This window comes from Anabrus simplex, chromosome 1, assembly GCF_040414725.1.
Source record: "Anabrus simplex isolate iqAnaSimp1 chromosome 1, ASM4041472v1, whole genome shotgun sequence".
NCBI lineage: Eukaryota > Metazoa > Arthropoda > Insecta > Orthoptera > Tettigoniidae > Anabrus > Anabrus simplex.
Genome location: NC_090265.1, coordinates 1636391277 through 1636408143, shown reverse-complemented (window position 1 = coordinate 1636408143; position 16867 = coordinate 1636391277). Strand labels below are relative to the sequence as shown.

The following is a 16867-nucleotide window of genomic DNA, read 5'->3' as shown; positions in this document are numbered from 1 at the left end:
GTGGATGGAAAGGGAGTGAAGTATAAAAAGAATAGCTAAGGAGATTTCCTTAGTACAGCGACCAGCGGTTGTCGACGGGCCTCCGTTTTTACGTCCTTGCTTAGGTTTCAGCATTTTGCGGAGTCTGTTACCTATAGTTTAAATTATTTTCTATCAAATAAAGGAGTAGTAGAATCACTGATGTTATTAGTGCCGATATTATGGTCCACTCTTACGTTCATTATAACCATGAAAACAATCTACATACTGTACACAATTGTCAAGATGGTGCGCCCATGACTTGAAAACATTTCTCAACATTTATACTCAGATACATTATATGATGTGCGACATGAGAATTATAATTCTCGATAATTATAGTAATTTCGTTTATGCATTGCGTATTTCCTTGATCATTTGTAATAGCTACGAAATGTCGGATCAAACAAATACATTCAATAACATTTATATTTGTGGTACTATCTAGCGGAAGTATACTTACACTAAACCTGCAGCTTTGTGAAGGGAGCAGGTATATCTAGGTGGGAATGAAGGGAAAACATGGTAGCAAAAGATCTTAGAGGTCGATGCTAGTTAGGAACTAATATTTAGAGGCTCCATGATGAAAAGAAAAGAAAATACACTATAATTCCAAACATGACAAATAATTCCTACGTACTTAAGTAAATACACCAGTGATATAAATATCTAATGAAGTCAGTCACACCGATAGTATGAGTAACTAAAGCCAGTTTCTGATAACCCGTACGAAGAACGGGTACTTCTGCTAGTCGTAAAGTAAAATAAAAATATAGAAATCATGCATTCCTCTTTTATCCGTATTTACAACATTACAAATGTAAAATAAACATATGCCGTCTCTACACTAAACTTCGCTAGTATTTAAACATAATTCATATAACATGCCATCTAATTTAAAACATGCGTCTTACGACTCTCTGGACATTGGCAACGGCTTACATCCTTGTCATGGTGGTGTCTTACTCCATGTTGATCACTGCTTCAACACATGGAAACAATCTTCTTCCTTCAATGGGCGGTGCCATCTTCTTGATGAAAGTTCCTGTACACTGTAACACAGAAGACTTTAGGTGAATTGTCTCTTCACCGCTCGATTTTCACGTGCCGAACAAACCCTTGTTAGCTGTGAGCTAAGCCAACATTACTGACAAACAAACACACTTGAAATTAATCAATTAGGGTTGGGTTTCTTTTATACAGTTATTTAGAGCGGCTCGCGGTTCGGTTCGAAAGATCTTCGTGAAACGCGACCGACACGAAAATGCAATACAGCTGAGTGTTTCTTCTTCACTTTCCAGGCTGCGGCTATTATTACCGTCTATTTATCTGGAGTAAAATTTTGCGCCATAATGAAATCGGCAATTTAACACTGCACCAGTTAATTCAGTAAACTTCATGACTTAAAACACTGTTTCTCGGTCGTAAAACCATACACTGTTATATATCTATCCACGTGGCAACATTCACGCACAAGTATCAGAGCAATACCGAACAACGTTCACACCGCGTCGGCTCCCACAATCAGTGATGCTCCCAAAGCTTGGGACGCTGGAGAAGCTTGGCTAACGCCGTTGTAGCTATGGGATTCCCGCATGTTTAAAAGAGCAACCAATCAGCGTGCTTGCCATTCAAAATGACTTATATATAAATTAAAACACACCATAAAACCCACTCCAGATGATACAAAAAGTGACTCAGATTATTTCTATAGCATATTCCTTATTATATTACACTTTCCGGCCTGTGGAATTCTGCAACTAACAGAACTGATTCCGTTATAGCGTTATCTTCTCCATGCAATTGTCCATGTTCGTTAACCTGGGATATTAATTCCGCGCGATCCAGACTCCATATTTGCCACACCCACGCATTCTGATTGGCTGAATGTTCCTCTTGGCTAACGTCTTCTACATGTGCCGAAATGTGCTAACTTCTGGTAACGCTAAGCCTTTCTCACGGTCCCGAGGACGCATTGCGCAATATTCAGCGACTTTATGTCTCCATGGACTTCCGGTCTCAGCTATCCTGCGATCTACTACTTTTACCATGCCTGGCTGAAATTTATTTCAATAAAATTATACAATATGGCAAATAATAATCTGAGTGTTTCTTATGGGCCGTCAGGTTACGGCTCACTATGGCGAAGGTGAAATTCCAGAAGACTTCATCAAAATCGAAACGGTTATGATACGAAACTAGGGAGGTACTGTAGCCCTCTCATACATCCAAAATGCTACTATCAATAATAAAAAGCAGGACAAATAAATTAAATTCGCAAATTGATCAGAGCCAGTTCGGCTTTAGGATAGGGTTGGGAACAAGTGAAGCCATATCTTAGTTCTCCAAACGATATTAGAAAGGAGGTTGAAGATGAATATGAACACCTATCTAGTGTTTGTAGATACTGAAGAGGATTTCGATAACGTGAGTTGGGACGAACTGTTAAAAAGCTGCAAGGTTTTGACTGGAAAGACAGGAGGCTGATACTGCGACTCTACGAAGGACAGACCGCGATGGTAGATATCGGAGGATGTATGCAGACAGCAAAAATTAGGAAAGGTGTAAGGCAGGGCTGCTCTCTCCCTCTCACCATACCTTTTTAATGTATTCCTTGAAGAAGCCATAAATAAGTTTAAGGAAAATACGAAAGGAGTAAACTTAAATGGGCTGACACAGCAATTGTAGCAGACTCCGAGAAAGAGTTGTCTAAGATGCTGAATGTATTGTCATCCGTATTGTCAGATTCACGCTTAAACATCAATGTCAAGTAGACCAAGATATTAGTTGTGAGTAAATATCCTGAACGAATTCACACTGACAAGATAGTGGAACAAGGCACTAGTTTCCCTTATCTAGGAAGCCTGATCACCAATGACAAAAGGTGTTACAAAGAGATCAAAACGCGAATAGCACTTGCCAAACAGGCGTTTAGTAATAAGAGAAATCTTTTAATCAGTGCAAATTTAGATTTTGGAGTTAGGAAGAAATTTGTGATTTCATTTTCATGGAGTGTGAGCACATTGTATGGCTGTTAAACTTTGACAATCAGAGATCAGGATTGGAAACGACTGGAAGCGTTTGAGATCTGTGTCTGGAGACGAATAGTAAGGATTAAATAGATTGAAAAGAGAACAAACAGAAGTGTTCCAGAATAAATTCAGGGGAAGAGAGAACTGATGTTAACGATATTAGAACATGAGCTAAATTCACTGGCCACACCTTGCGACACAATATCTTTCTTACCAATCTGCTGTAAGGAAAACTCACGGGGAAAAAGACCGAGGGCGACTGAGGAAAAACTTCCTTCAAGACTTGGTACAGAGTCTTCATTATGGCTCTTCTTATGAAATGAAACTTGGAGCTGAGAACAGAAAAGAATGGTTTCATAGACAACACTAATGATGGTGATTTACATGTTCTTGTCAGCGATTCAGTGATCAATATTTTCGTGTATATCAGCTTGCGTTCAGTACTCTACAAGCATAGCCCGCGCTCTTCACAATAATCGGCCGTTTAATTGCTGTTACTATATCAGCTGCTCTCGTCCGAGGCTTTCCAACTCGGTGGATTATGTCGAACCCTCCCAGCGGCATTTCTACGTATAGATGATTCGAAAAGACACCCGTGACTTTTTCTTATAAATGTCTTCGTTTGGTTCCTTGGTAACACTGTAAATCAGCGAGCAATTTCGTCTACGCTATTGCTTACATTCATTCCTTAGTTCACCACGTTTTTCCAGTTTACTCTCCAGACTATTTATCTCCTCTTTAAGCGACTTTATCGCGGACCTGAATTCCATGAACTTCGACCTCAAGGAAACTGGGGATTTATTAGAAGGGTTGATTATGCAGAGACTTGGGAGCCAACAAGAAGCTCTTGCCTTATCTCGAAGCTATTCATAACCGCTTCGACTTTGTGCAGCCTATCGTATGATAGGGAATCTGTCACCTGGGCAACCGTCCTAAATGAAAATCAGTGATGATTGATTGATTTGATTGATTTAACTGGAGGCATTTTCCAGCGTACACTTGTTTTTGAATACATAACACATCTTCACACACAACTTGCTGTCGGTATAGGCTGTTATTAATGCAGCTAGCGCTTTATGGCCATGGGATCAACTCAGTGTACGACCGAAACGTTCAGGTTCATTCCTGGAGAGAGACGTGGCCACTGAAAGCTGGCCACTTTATCATCCTTAATGCTCGGAAAGGTTTCACCTTCATAACATTTTGGGAGAAGAGTTGGAATATTTTGAAGTTTCTTCACTCTCTTTACGGTAGCAGTAGTAAAAATGGTCCACCTCTGTGGTGTAGTGGTTAGTGTGATTAGCTGCCAACCCCGGAAGCCCGGGTTCGATTCCCGGCTCTGCCACGAAATTTGAAAAGTGGTACGAGGGCTGGAACAGGGGCCGGTCAGCCTCGGGAGGTCAACTGAGTAGAGGTGGGTTCGATTCCCACCTCAGCCATTCTGGAAGTGGTATTTCGTGGTTTCCCACTTCTCCTCCGGGCAAATGCCGGGATGGTACCTAAGTTAAGGCCACGGTCGCTTCCTTCCCTCTTCCTTGCCTATCCCTTCTAATCTTCTCATCCCCCCGCAAGGCGCCTGTTCAGCATAGCAGGTGAGGCCGCCTGGGCGAGGAACTGGTCATTCTCCCCAGTTGTATCCCCGACCCAGAGTCTGAAGCTCAAGCTGCCCTTGAGGGGGTAGAGGTGGGATCCCTCGCTGAGTCCGAGGGAAAAACCGATCCTAGAGGGTAAACAGATAAAGAAGAAGTAAATGTGTTTGGTATGTGTGTTAATTACGAAATAGTTTTATACTTTCTTGCTGTTTGCTTTAAGTCGCACCAACACAGATAGGTCTTATGGCGACAATGGGATAGGAAAGGCCTTGGAAAGGGAAGGAAGCGGCCGTGGCCTTAATTAAGGTACAGCCCCAGCATTTGCCTTGTGTGAAAATGGTAAACCACGGAAAACCATCTTCATGGCTGCTAACAGTGGGGTTCGAACCCACAATCTCCCGGATGCAAGCTCACAGCTGTGCGCCCCTAATCGCACGGCCAACTCACCCGGTAGTTTTATACTATCCATAGTACTAACTTTTAAGTGGTTGTGACTTAAAGTAAATGAAAACCTACAACCTGTTTTCCAGTCATGACCGGGCCAGGGATGGAATGAATGAAGCCCCCTTCTTGCGGTAAGGATAGGAATTGTGCCGGCTGGCGAGGTCTGTCGCACTCCACTGGGGCAATGATTAATAACTGACCGATGAAATGAAATGATATTGAAGAGTGTTGCTGGAATGAAAGACGACAGGGAAAACCGGAGTACCCGGAGAAAAACCTGTCCCGCCTCCACTTTGTCCAGCACAAATCTCACATGGAGTGAGCGGGATTTGAACCACGGAACCCAGCGTTGGGAGGCCGACGCGCTGCCGTCTAAGCCAAGGAGGCTTACTGGTTATGAATTAAAGTAAAAAAAAAAATATTATTTTCCGGATTCGGGCACACCATGGAGATATTAACGAACAATTTAATTTCATTTAATTAAAAAAAGAGGTTCTTCCTCCTAATATTCGGCCTACCTTACTGCAATTTATGTACGGTCACAACATATTACAATGCACCGCAGGCAGTTTCCGTACAAGTTAATAATGTTCAAAACACGTAGAAAAAACTATGTTAGAAAACGCCTCATTTTCTTTTCAGGTAAGGGAGAGAGCATTTGGGACCACCTGATGCACACACAGCCCAATTTTACAGAGGATGGGCAGAATGGCGACGTAGCCTGCGACTCATACCATCTGTACAAAGAGGACGTCAGGCTGCTCAAGGAACTGGGGGTAAGTGGTCGTCTCGCATTCATTAATGTACAGTCTCCAAGCATTTTGAACTGTACCTCTAATAACTAAAGATGAGCTCTGACGGCTAGGGCTGGACGTGCCATTTCACGATGTTGGCACATTGCAGCATTCCTGTCTCTTACCCCTCGCTTCCGGCTCACTTGTTCCCTCGTTCATTCGACCCGCTGTGATCTGTTGTAGACTATCTGGCCAGAGTGTGACTGACTTGGTCTCATGTTCCGTTATCTAAACTGCTTGTGACAAGATGTAACTCAGAAGTGAGAGGTTTGGCAACTCCAAGCAAGACGAACTGGTCACCCTCGTTTCCATGGCAACCATACCCCCCACTCCCTTTATCCCGCCCCGGCAGGCAGTAAACGGACCTCCCTCTTAGAACTGTCAGAAAGCAACTTTAGATATTAGGGGTATACACATTATTCTGTGTTTGAAGCCCCCCGTGGCTCAGGCGGCCGCGCGTCGGCCAATCACCGCTGGGTTCTGTGGTTCAAATCCCGGTCACTCCATGTGAGATTTGTGCTCGACAAAGCGGAGGTGGGTCATGTTTTTCTCCGGGTACTCCGGTTTTCCCTGTCATCTTTCATTCCAGCAACACTCTCCAATATCATTACATTTCATATGTCAGTCATTAATCATTGCCCCAGAGGAGTGCGACAGGCTTCGCTTTTATTTTTTATTTTTTGCTAGTTGCTTTACGTCGCACCGACACAGATAGGTCTTATGGCGACGATGGGACATGAAAGGGCTAGGAGTGGAAAGGAAGCGGCCGTGGCCTTAATTAAGGTACAGCCCCAGCATTTGCCTGGTGTGTAAATGGGAAACCACGGAAAACCATTTTCAGGGCTGCCGACAGTGGGATTCGAACCTACTATCTCCCGAATACTGGATACTGGCCGCACTTAAGCGACTGCAGCTATCGAGCTCGGTGACAGGCTTCGGTAGCCGGCACAATATTTCTATCCTCGCCACAAGATAATTCATTCCATCTCTGACCCGGTCACTGACTGCAAAACAGATCATAGTTTTTTCCATTATTCTTTGTTCACAGGTGGATTTCTACCGGTTCTCTATCTCGTGGCCCCGCATCTTGCCGACGGGACAAGTGGACAATATAAACCAAGCAGGAATTGATTACTACAATAACCTGATTAATGAGCTGCTGAATAATGGGATACAGCCAATGGTAAGAAAACTGCGATAAAATAAATTTGTTCATCAAATTCTGTTGGTAAGTCTAATACACTCACTGGCAAGAAAATGGTTTGAGCGCCTGAAGGAATAGTCCAATTTCGAGGTAATTTTGTAAACGCACGTAACGTCTATGGATATTGTAGATAATTTTAGAGTTTCAGTGACCATTAATATCTAGAATGGTTACTACAAGGCACTAATTGTGCCACCATGATTATAGGTAGAATGTTATCGAAGACTCTTACTTTTTTTTTGTATTTGCTTTACGTCGCATCGAAAAAGATATGTCTTATGGCGACGATGGGATGGGAAAGGCCTAGGAATGGGAAGGAAGCGTCCGTGGCCTTAATTAAGGTATAGCCCCAGCATTTGCCTGGTGTGAAAATGGGAAACCACGGAAAACCATCTTCCGGGCTGCCGACAGTGGGGTTCGAACCTATCGAAGACTACAGACTTAAGGCAGAAAACTATTCTGTTGTAATTGTTGTTGTTCTTCCACTGGTTTTCTCACACGTAGTGAGGTCTGTGGTACTAAGAATGTCACCAATGTGTATCTGATCCTCTTTTACATTCGGATACCCTTCCTGACTCTAACCCTCCGTGGAGAAATACACTGACTGAGCAAATGTCATGGGATAGCGGAGCACTGATGCGCAGGTGTATTGTCTGCGCACCAGACGCCCCCTGTGCCAACAGCAGTTGTATAGGAGACCTTGTGAGCAGTGGCTGTGCATGTGACAGGTGTAACATGGAACATCGTCGTGAGCTGACACCGTTCGAACGGGGTATGGTGGTCGATGCCCGATGGATGGAAAATGCGATTTCGTCTGTTGTGGACGGTAACACGCGCATTCAACCATTCACGATAACCCTGGACACGGTTGATCGTGTGAAGCCGAATTCCCGCACAACTTTCCCTTTTCTCCTCCAGGCAAATGCCGGGATGGTACCTAACATAAGGCCACGGCCGCTCACTTCCCTCTTCCTTGTCTGTACCTTCCAATCTTCCCATCCTCCTACAAGGCCCCTGTTCAGCATAGCAGGTGAGGCCGCCTGGGCGAGGTACTGGTCATTCTCCCCATTTTTATTCCCGACGCAATATCTCACGCTCTAGGACACTGTCCCACAGTCCGAGGGAAAACCGACAGTGAAGGGTAAACATATAAAGATGAAGAAGAACTGGTGAGTGTTACCGTAGTCGTGTCCTAGTTCGTGAACCACATACAATGGCTTAGTGTCCTAATAAGTGGTCCCGAGGTTTGTATACCAGTTACCAGTAGGCATAGGTAGTTCGTACTGTTCATCTTCCCTGCAATGTTCATCAGCGACATTCCTTTCCTCTTGCTAATTTATGCCTTGAAGATTGCATGTGCCATTTTATAATTCTCTCTGCATCTGAATTACATCAATAAGGGCGAAAATGAAAAATGCTAATATTCAAGAAACTACCGTAGAGAAACTTAATAGATTTATGGCCGAATAAGCGCGGGGCTAGCAAGTATTCAGAGCTTAGTGGCATCCACCAAGACAAATACTATTCCAATTTTTGTATTCTCCAGTGTCTGTACGAATAGTTCGTCACCGTTCGGTAAAAAAGGTCATATTTCCAAATGTTCTTCCTTTCCATTATTTTCCGCGAGACTGATCACGCCTACCAGCCATATACGGATATGCAGTCCACGAGAACAATTTTCGTTCTGTTCATTTCCGTGTGCTAACGTGTAAAGGAAAATGAACCTTAAGTACATTAAGGTTCTTTCATAGGAAAATGAACACAACGAACTTTGTTCTGATGGAATAAATATCCATATGTGGCAGGAAGGCATAACCAGTTTTAAGGAAATTAATGGCTAGGAAAAGCATTTGAGATATGACATTTTCCCCGAACAGCGATGATTTTGTTCTCGCAACCATGAACATAGAAAGCGAGCGCGTCCATCAACTATGCTACACAGCTGGTAGTACTATTGTTATTATTAATATTACTATTATTACCACATTTGTGAAACCCAACGTCTTTTCCTTCAATTTCAGTTTGTTTCAAGCCTTGAGTATGAATCATTTTGCGTTAAAATCTGGGGTCTTAATCTCTCTAGGGATTGTCTGCACAGTTCTTTCAATATCACAGATGCTTTACTTCAATGACGGTTACTTTTCAGGTCACTATGTACCACTGGGATCTTCCGCAGTGGTTACAAGATCTTGGAGGATGGACAAACCCCTTAATAGTGGATTACTTTGAGGACTACGCCAGGACCCTCTACGAGAACTTTGGTGACAGGGTGAGTTTATAATTTAACAGTATAAGTCTATTCTATATTAAATACTTCGCTCGTAATATAATTATCCTTATAAAAAATGGCTTTCACGGCCGCAGATTTTACAATCACATGAATAGAACCAGCGTTTGGGTGGTTAGGTCATGTGCAATTTGCAGAGTTTCGCCCAGACGTGCCATTTGGGCTCATCAGCTGGATTTGACACGCCCCTCCAGGACTCAGCTTAGCAGTGGCAGATCAAGTGCATGGTCCCGCCGTGTTAGCAAATAAGGATTGCTAACCTGCTAAAGGAGAAGTGAATTCTCCGTTTCCAAAAAAATATCCTTGTCTTCATTTAAAGAGAGTTCAGGAGTGTTTTTATTCATTCAATTTTAAACACAATGCATGGCTGTACAGTGGTGGTAGCTATCGCAGAGTTGCAGCAGTACACAGTACGTGGCCGGCTTACTACACTAGTGTCCAAAAGTTAACCATAAGTTACGAGTCGGAGCAACAGGAAATAGACCGCAAATCGCACGATATATGCACCTACCAACCCTACGTGTTCGCTCTGTACAGGAAAGGAGTGTTCCCTGCTTTGACTAGTGGCGTAACCGCAAGGTTAACACAGCCAGTGCCTGCGCCCCATATTCCCTCAGTCGTGTTTGCCCTGTTGTAGCGTGCAGAGTGTAGCCTCGTGGTGAACGTGACAACATAATGGTATAACAACGCATTTGGACCCCGTTTTGCAGGTTAAGACTAGTACACACCAAGCGACAAAGTTGCGGAACACGTGTATCGCGACGAGTTCCAGGGATGTCCAGCGACATTTTTTCCGTGTTTGGGACTGTCGCGATACAAAAGTTGCATGTCGCAGGTTTCCCATTCGAAATGGGATACATGATACAAATGTTGCGCAACATGATATAGTCTGGACGTGTCGCGAGACACGCCGATGCCAGTGTGCAGATAGCCGCCAAGTGTTGGTGTTGTGTTTCGTATTCTATTGTTTTGCGATGGAAACTACTCTAAAAATCATGGAGGATTTACACACCATCCCTTGCCTTTGGGATGTTATGTCTACCGAGTATAAAAACAGAGACAAAAGGAGGGAAGCAATGGAGTCTCTGGCTAAAAAGTTCACTGTGTCCATTCACGAGATGAAAAAGATTCACAACATTAAGAGCACATAAAGCAATTTCTTGCGCCATTTCGCGCCGATTCCTGCGGTGCAACTGGCTCTATGGATGTGGACACGGGACATTGTATCGCAACAGTCTAGGGACAGTGTCTCGCAACTGTCCCCATACAATGTCCCGTGACTTTGTCGCTAGGTGTGTACTAGTCTTTAGAATACTCGGCCGCCTGGGAGCAGGCCAGACACAGACCGATGTCACCGTATCTTTGAATGTGCCATAAAGTGTAATTTCCAGGTTTTGGAGACTATTTCGAGACACTGGAGATGTTAGTCGTTGGCCAGAACCAGGTCGACCAAGGGTAACCACCCCACAGCAGGACCAATATCTGGCCTTAACTGCCCGACTAAATCGGAGTGCATCTGCAAGAAAATGTTAGCGGAGCTTGCAGCCGTCTCAGGAGTTGCCGTTTCCCGGCAGACTGTGTACCGGAGGCTCAGAACAGCAGGGCTCTTTGCCCGACGTCCAACGGTGTACATCCCGCTCACTCCAGCATAGAGACGGACCCGTTTACTGTGGAGCCGTCGACATCGAACGAATGGAGCCAAGTGCTCTTCACAGATGAATCCCGCTTAAGTTTGCAGAACGATTCCCGTCACACATTAATCTGGAGGAACATCGTGGAACGGGGCCATTGTATTGGTGGTGGCGCCATGATGTGGAGCGGCATCATGTTGAATGGACGTACGCACCTGCACATCTTCATGGGTGGTCCGAGGAGCACTGTTAACGTTCGATGATACTGAGATCACATGTTCAACTCTTCAGAGGTGCGGTTGGTTCAGACTTCCTCTTAATGGACGGTAATGCCCGACCGCACCGCGCTGCTCTGGCGGATGAATTTCTGGCTGGGGAAGACATTCATCGCATGGACTGGCCAGCGAGATCTACGGATCTGAATCCTATAGAACATGCCTGGGATACATTGGGGAGGCGAACTGCATCCCGTCATCCTCCACCAAGGACCCTCCAAGACCTTCGCATTGCCCTTTCGGAGGAATGGGATCGACTGCCACAAGAGCTCATGGACCATCTGATAGAGGGCATGCCATGTCGCTGCGAAGCATGTGTGGCCGTTAGGGGTAACGATACACCCTATTAACAGCATATTTTGTTGTGGAAGACATTGCCAAATTTTGTTAGTTGTTGTCAAAAGTGTACCTTAGCTATCAGAACGTTTCTGACACTGTTATTTTAGACAAGTTATGTGACACATGGCGTGTAATTCAGCTTCCATTTGTTCAGCAATCTGTCCGACATTCCTGTCAGGCGCTATGGACTCGTTTAGTGATTATGCTTAACTTTTCGACACTAGTGTAACTGAATGGCCAGCGTAGTCAGCTTACGTTCTTAGGGACCGAGCTTCATTCGCAGCAGGTTCGGGGACTTGAATCTTCAATGGTTAATTCCCTTGCCTCGTGGACTTCGTGTTTGTGCTATCCCCATCATCTCAACAAATCATACATCACATATTCAATAGTAGTACCCATCACCTTAACACACAGTTTCCCATACACGGCAGATATCGCCCACCCTCGTCGGAGAGACTCCCTTACAAGGGCTCCACCAGGATGACAATAGCCAAACAAGGTTATTATTGACCAAAATATGGCTTCCGATTGAGATAGCTAGAAATAAAATTCAGGATACTCAATCGTCAAAAGTTACCAGTGTTTCGCCCAGAGTGCGGCATGTCGGTGCGACGTAAAACAAATACCTTAGGTTACCTTCAAAGTAGTCTCCATTGGACACAATACACTTTTGGCAACGTATATTCAGCTGCTGAAAACTGACAACGAAGGCATCTTTTTGGAATCGATCTATGTACTGATGTCACAACCTTTGGATGTCAGCACAATGTGTGCATATCATGATTACCTAAAGGCGGTAAAACAAAAAAAGAAGTCTGCAGGGGTTACATCCGGAGAATACGGTAGATGTTCATGACGTGGCGCAATAGCAAGTGTTTTTTGACCATCGGGTAAGCATTTGAACCAGTCTTATACATATTTTATGCTTACGGTTTCTGTTCTACACACCTGGACTAATATCGCATGCCTCTCCATCGCCATTTTTTCCAATTAGTAACAAAAATTTATATTTATGGTTTGCTTCATTGCACACGCTCTTCGTTCGACTGGCCGCAGCAGACTAACCTGCTTCAGCTCCATGTATTCTACGCTACGTGGAGCTTCTCGAGATGTCTCTCTATTCACATGAGCACTCGCGGCAATGTTACCACATATTGCCGTTGCGATGTCGGATCGTTTACCGTGCTTTTTAGACACACCTTTTTACAAGGATGTAGGATGTACGTTCCAATTGAAACATTCCACGTGCAGCGACAGGGCTTGGAACGTGACCATCTTCATGATGGTAGAGTTGGTGGTCACAGCAGTTTTAAGATATTACTATAAGAAAAATAAAATGGCGTATGGCTTTTAGTGCCGGAAGAGTCTGAGGAGAAGTTTCGCGTGCCAGGTGCAGGTCTTTGGGAATGATGCCCGTAGGTGACCTACGTACTGTGATGAGGATGAAATGATGATGAAGACGACGCATACACCCAGCCCCTGTGCCAGCGGAATTAACCAATTATGGTCAAAATTCACGACGCTACCGGGTACAAACAGGTGGGAACAATGGCAGGAGGGTACTCGGAATGAGTGGATAAAGGGTAGGTTAGGAATGAACTCGATGGATGAAACTGTACGCATGAACCGTCTTCGGTGGCGGGGTCATATGAGGCGAATGGAAGAGGATAGGTTACCTAGGAGTATGTTCTCTGGTAGAGAAGTGGAGGAGAACCAAGACGACGATTGTTAGACTCGGCTTCTAACGATTTAAAGATAAGAGGTGAGACCACAGCACAAGTTGCAAATAGAGGATTGTGGCGATGTCTAGTAAATTCACATAGGCTCGCAGACTAAACGCTGAAGGGCATAACGGTCTATAATAATGATGTATGTATAATACGTGGGTTTTATAAAACTGAGTTAATGGGGGGCAGCTGTTCCACTTGGTATATTCTGTCCATTGCTCAGAATTAGAGAAGAATATTATTTCTGTATCGGACAAGTCCACAGTAACAAGGAAATGGACTTTTTAATTCTTTTTAATTTTCCGTCATGTTTGTCTGTCTGTCTGTATGTATGTTCGCACATCACGAGAAAACTGCTGAAGAGAATTGAATGAAAATCGGTATGTCAAGTCGGGGAAAGACTCACAATATCCTAGGCTATACATTATTTTATTCACGCTAAGTGAAACGGTTGTTTAGGGAATGTCTACAATTTAATTCTTAAATATTTACTTTATGTTATTAATGGTCCTATCGATAAATACTACATAACTAAAGTTACGTAGAATAAATTTCCGATCATTTATGTCTTATACATTGTTACCGCACCGGCTATGATAACAGAGATATTCAGGCGCGAGCAAATGGGTAAACAGAATTTAATGAACATCGTGTGTAGAGTCTGGGAATGAGAAACTACAGTATAAGCTATAAATAATTTTATTCACCCTGGATGAAATGGCATTTTAGGGGAAAGAGCCTAAAATTAAATTTTTAGATACCTATATTATTGGTTCAATCGAAAAGTACTACATAATAAAAGTAATAGAGAATACATTTTCTGATGTTTGATTGAGAGTCACAATACCGACTATGATACGAGTGGTATTTCAGCGTTGGAAGAAAACTAAATGTGAAGGCCTACAATATCGAAATCTCATACAATTGATCAACAATAACATATCCCTGACCATTGTTTTGTAACGTTCTTCGTCCTTATGCTGCCATTCATCTCTGATATGGGGTTACTGCTGCGTACCGAGTATAACAGCCTGCCTGAATATTGGGGGAAATAGCTGATGAGTCTGATAACTATCTTCTTCACCACGCCATTCCTCTGATTCATACATTTTCTGACACTATTGGTACGTAACACACTGGTTCATCATAGTATTCCAGCCATTCGTTCCCTGGTCTGACACGCTGATTGGAATGAGCAGTGTGCACACTTAACGGAATAATAGCAGAGGCTCACTTACGACCTGGTCTAAAATTACAATTTCGGGCTATTCCAAATTATAGCACCACAATTCACTAAATAAGTCAAAATTCAACCCTGAAAAGAGCCGTTTCTTAAGAAAACGTTTTTCCTTTTCACTTTTATTAAATTCTACATTATATTCCGAAGTAGCAGCGAGGAGGGGGTGTATCCTGTGGCTTGGAGGAAAAATGTGCCTCCGTGTCGGATAGAAATTTCCCCCGTCAGTGTGGTGAATTGGTTTTCCGACTCATCGGGTACTCCTCGGAAATAAACAAGTAAAAGAGCATAGTTTTTGCTCTGAGACTCTCCACTATTCGTCAACCCCCCCCCCCCCTCCAAATAGTTTTCACGGCTGTCTGCGGGCTGGTCATTCCAGCTATGGAACTTTAGACTGTTAGATCCGCAGCGTAGTACTGTTCTTTAAAAGTGACAATATGTCTGGTTTTCATTTGGTCGAGTATTTCATATAATCCACTGAAGAAAATGGAAATTGCAACACCCAGAAGGAGTGGCGCTACATTACTGCAATTGAACATGCAGGACGAGTGTTCGGTTGTGATTCGATGATTACACTCTCAGGTCCCTCTGACAGCAAGTTTGGACAACAATCAATACAGGATGTGCCCACCACGAGCTGTAATATATTGAATTCGTCGAGGCATGGAGTCAATAAGGCCCTGGATCGCTTCCTGAGGAATTGTGGCCCATGCTTGCAGCACTGCACGGGTCAGTTGTTCCAGAGTTGTGGGTGGCTGAGGACGGTTGGCCAGTTGTCGACTCATCATGTCCCATGCATGCTCAATAGGACTGAGGTCCGGGGATCTGGGGGGCCATTCCAAGGTTGTGATGTCGTGGAGAGCTACTCTGGAGATGCGTGCAGTGTGAACCCGGGTATTGTCCTGCTGAAACACCCCATTAGCAATGTTCGCCATCGTATGGACAACCACTGGAATGAGTACCCTATCAACGTACTGTCGAGCAGTCATAATGCGCTCAACAAGCACTAATTGTGATTTCACATTAAAGCCAATAGCTCCCCAGATCATAATGATTGGTCTGGGCGGCCCCTCTCCCCAGTACGTCGGCGCACATGATTCCAGCGATCACTGCGGGCAAGACAGAAGCGCGATTCATCACTAAAGACGACCCTATGCTATTCGTCGACCCACGTCGATCTTTCTCGACACCAGGCCAGCCTTACACGTCGCTGTTGTGGGGTCAATGGAACACCTTCTGCAGGGACACGGGCTCGTAAGCCAGCTGCACGCAGGCGATTACCAACTGTTTGTTGTGTAACGTGTGGTGCCACAGCTGCTCGAATTTGCGCTGCTGCTGCATGGGGTTCCATCCGGGTCATCCGAATGATGCGGCGATCCTCTCTCACAGTTGTCTGTTGCGCTGGGCCTGTGCCTGGTCTACAAGTGTGTGTACCTTCATTTGACCACTGCTGCCATACACATTGTACCGTAGATGCCTGTCGGCCAACACGTGCAGCGACATTCCTTAGCGATAATCCAGTCTCACACAGCCCAATTATCCGAGCCCTCTCAAACGGCGACAATTATTGTCGATAGCGCGCTCTTCTCTGTCGTTGAGGCATGTTTGACGGGGAATACTTCGCTGCACAGACTGCAAGTCAACTACGCTACACCGGAGTCCGTGTACTGGAGTTGATTCCTCCGCGACCAATCACGTGGGGAGACCTGTAGCAACAATCCAATGGGTCTGAAACATTGATCGTTTACATAGTTACATGGCATCGTTCCATATCTTGAAAATAAACACAAACCACCAATGCCTTCATGGTGTTGCAATTTCCATTTTCTTAAGTGTAGCATTGCTCTTAATCGCCACATTCCTACTGACGTTATTGTAATGACCTATGTTGAATTCAGTTGGGAAAACCTCAGATACAGCATTTCTGCGGATGTAAGAAGGCAGCTGGGGAGGAGGTGTCTGCCATTATAATGAAAACTCTCCAACTTGATTATAACTGTTGTTAGGCAAGAGGGTCTACCATTACAATGAAATTCCCTACCCCAATCTTCATATGAGAAAAGACGTTTTGTGACTTACCCGTCGCGTTTCTAGGGTAGAGTTAAGAGCTCTGCAATTTAACCCTCAATCGGGCGCGCTCTTCCGACGAACACTCTCGGGCGCGCGCGGTCTTTTAGACCGCAGCGATTATTTTCATAATTTATTGTACGGCCTTGGAATCTAATAAATATGTTGAAGTTTAATGCTGTTGAAAGTAAGTTTACGTTTATTTAGATAATATTTAAAA

General features: G+C 44.2%; 1 protein-coding gene across 2 annotated transcripts in view; it reads left to right on the top strand.

The window, feature by feature from the left end:
- LOC136863261 (myrosinase 1) overlaps positions 1 to 16867 on the top strand; it is a 209232-nt gene that overhangs the window by 53749 nt on the left and 138616 nt on the right. For both annotated transcript variants that reach the window (XM_067139647.2, XM_068225644.1), the window contains exons 3-5: positions 5729 to 5862; positions 6929 to 7063; positions 9231 to 9353. In XM_067139647.2, coding sequence (XP_066995748.2) covers positions 5729 to 5862; positions 6929 to 7063; positions 9231 to 9353 — 392 coding nt within the window. The remainder of the gene's footprint in view (positions 1 to 5728; positions 5863 to 6928; positions 7064 to 9230; positions 9354 to 16867) is intronic.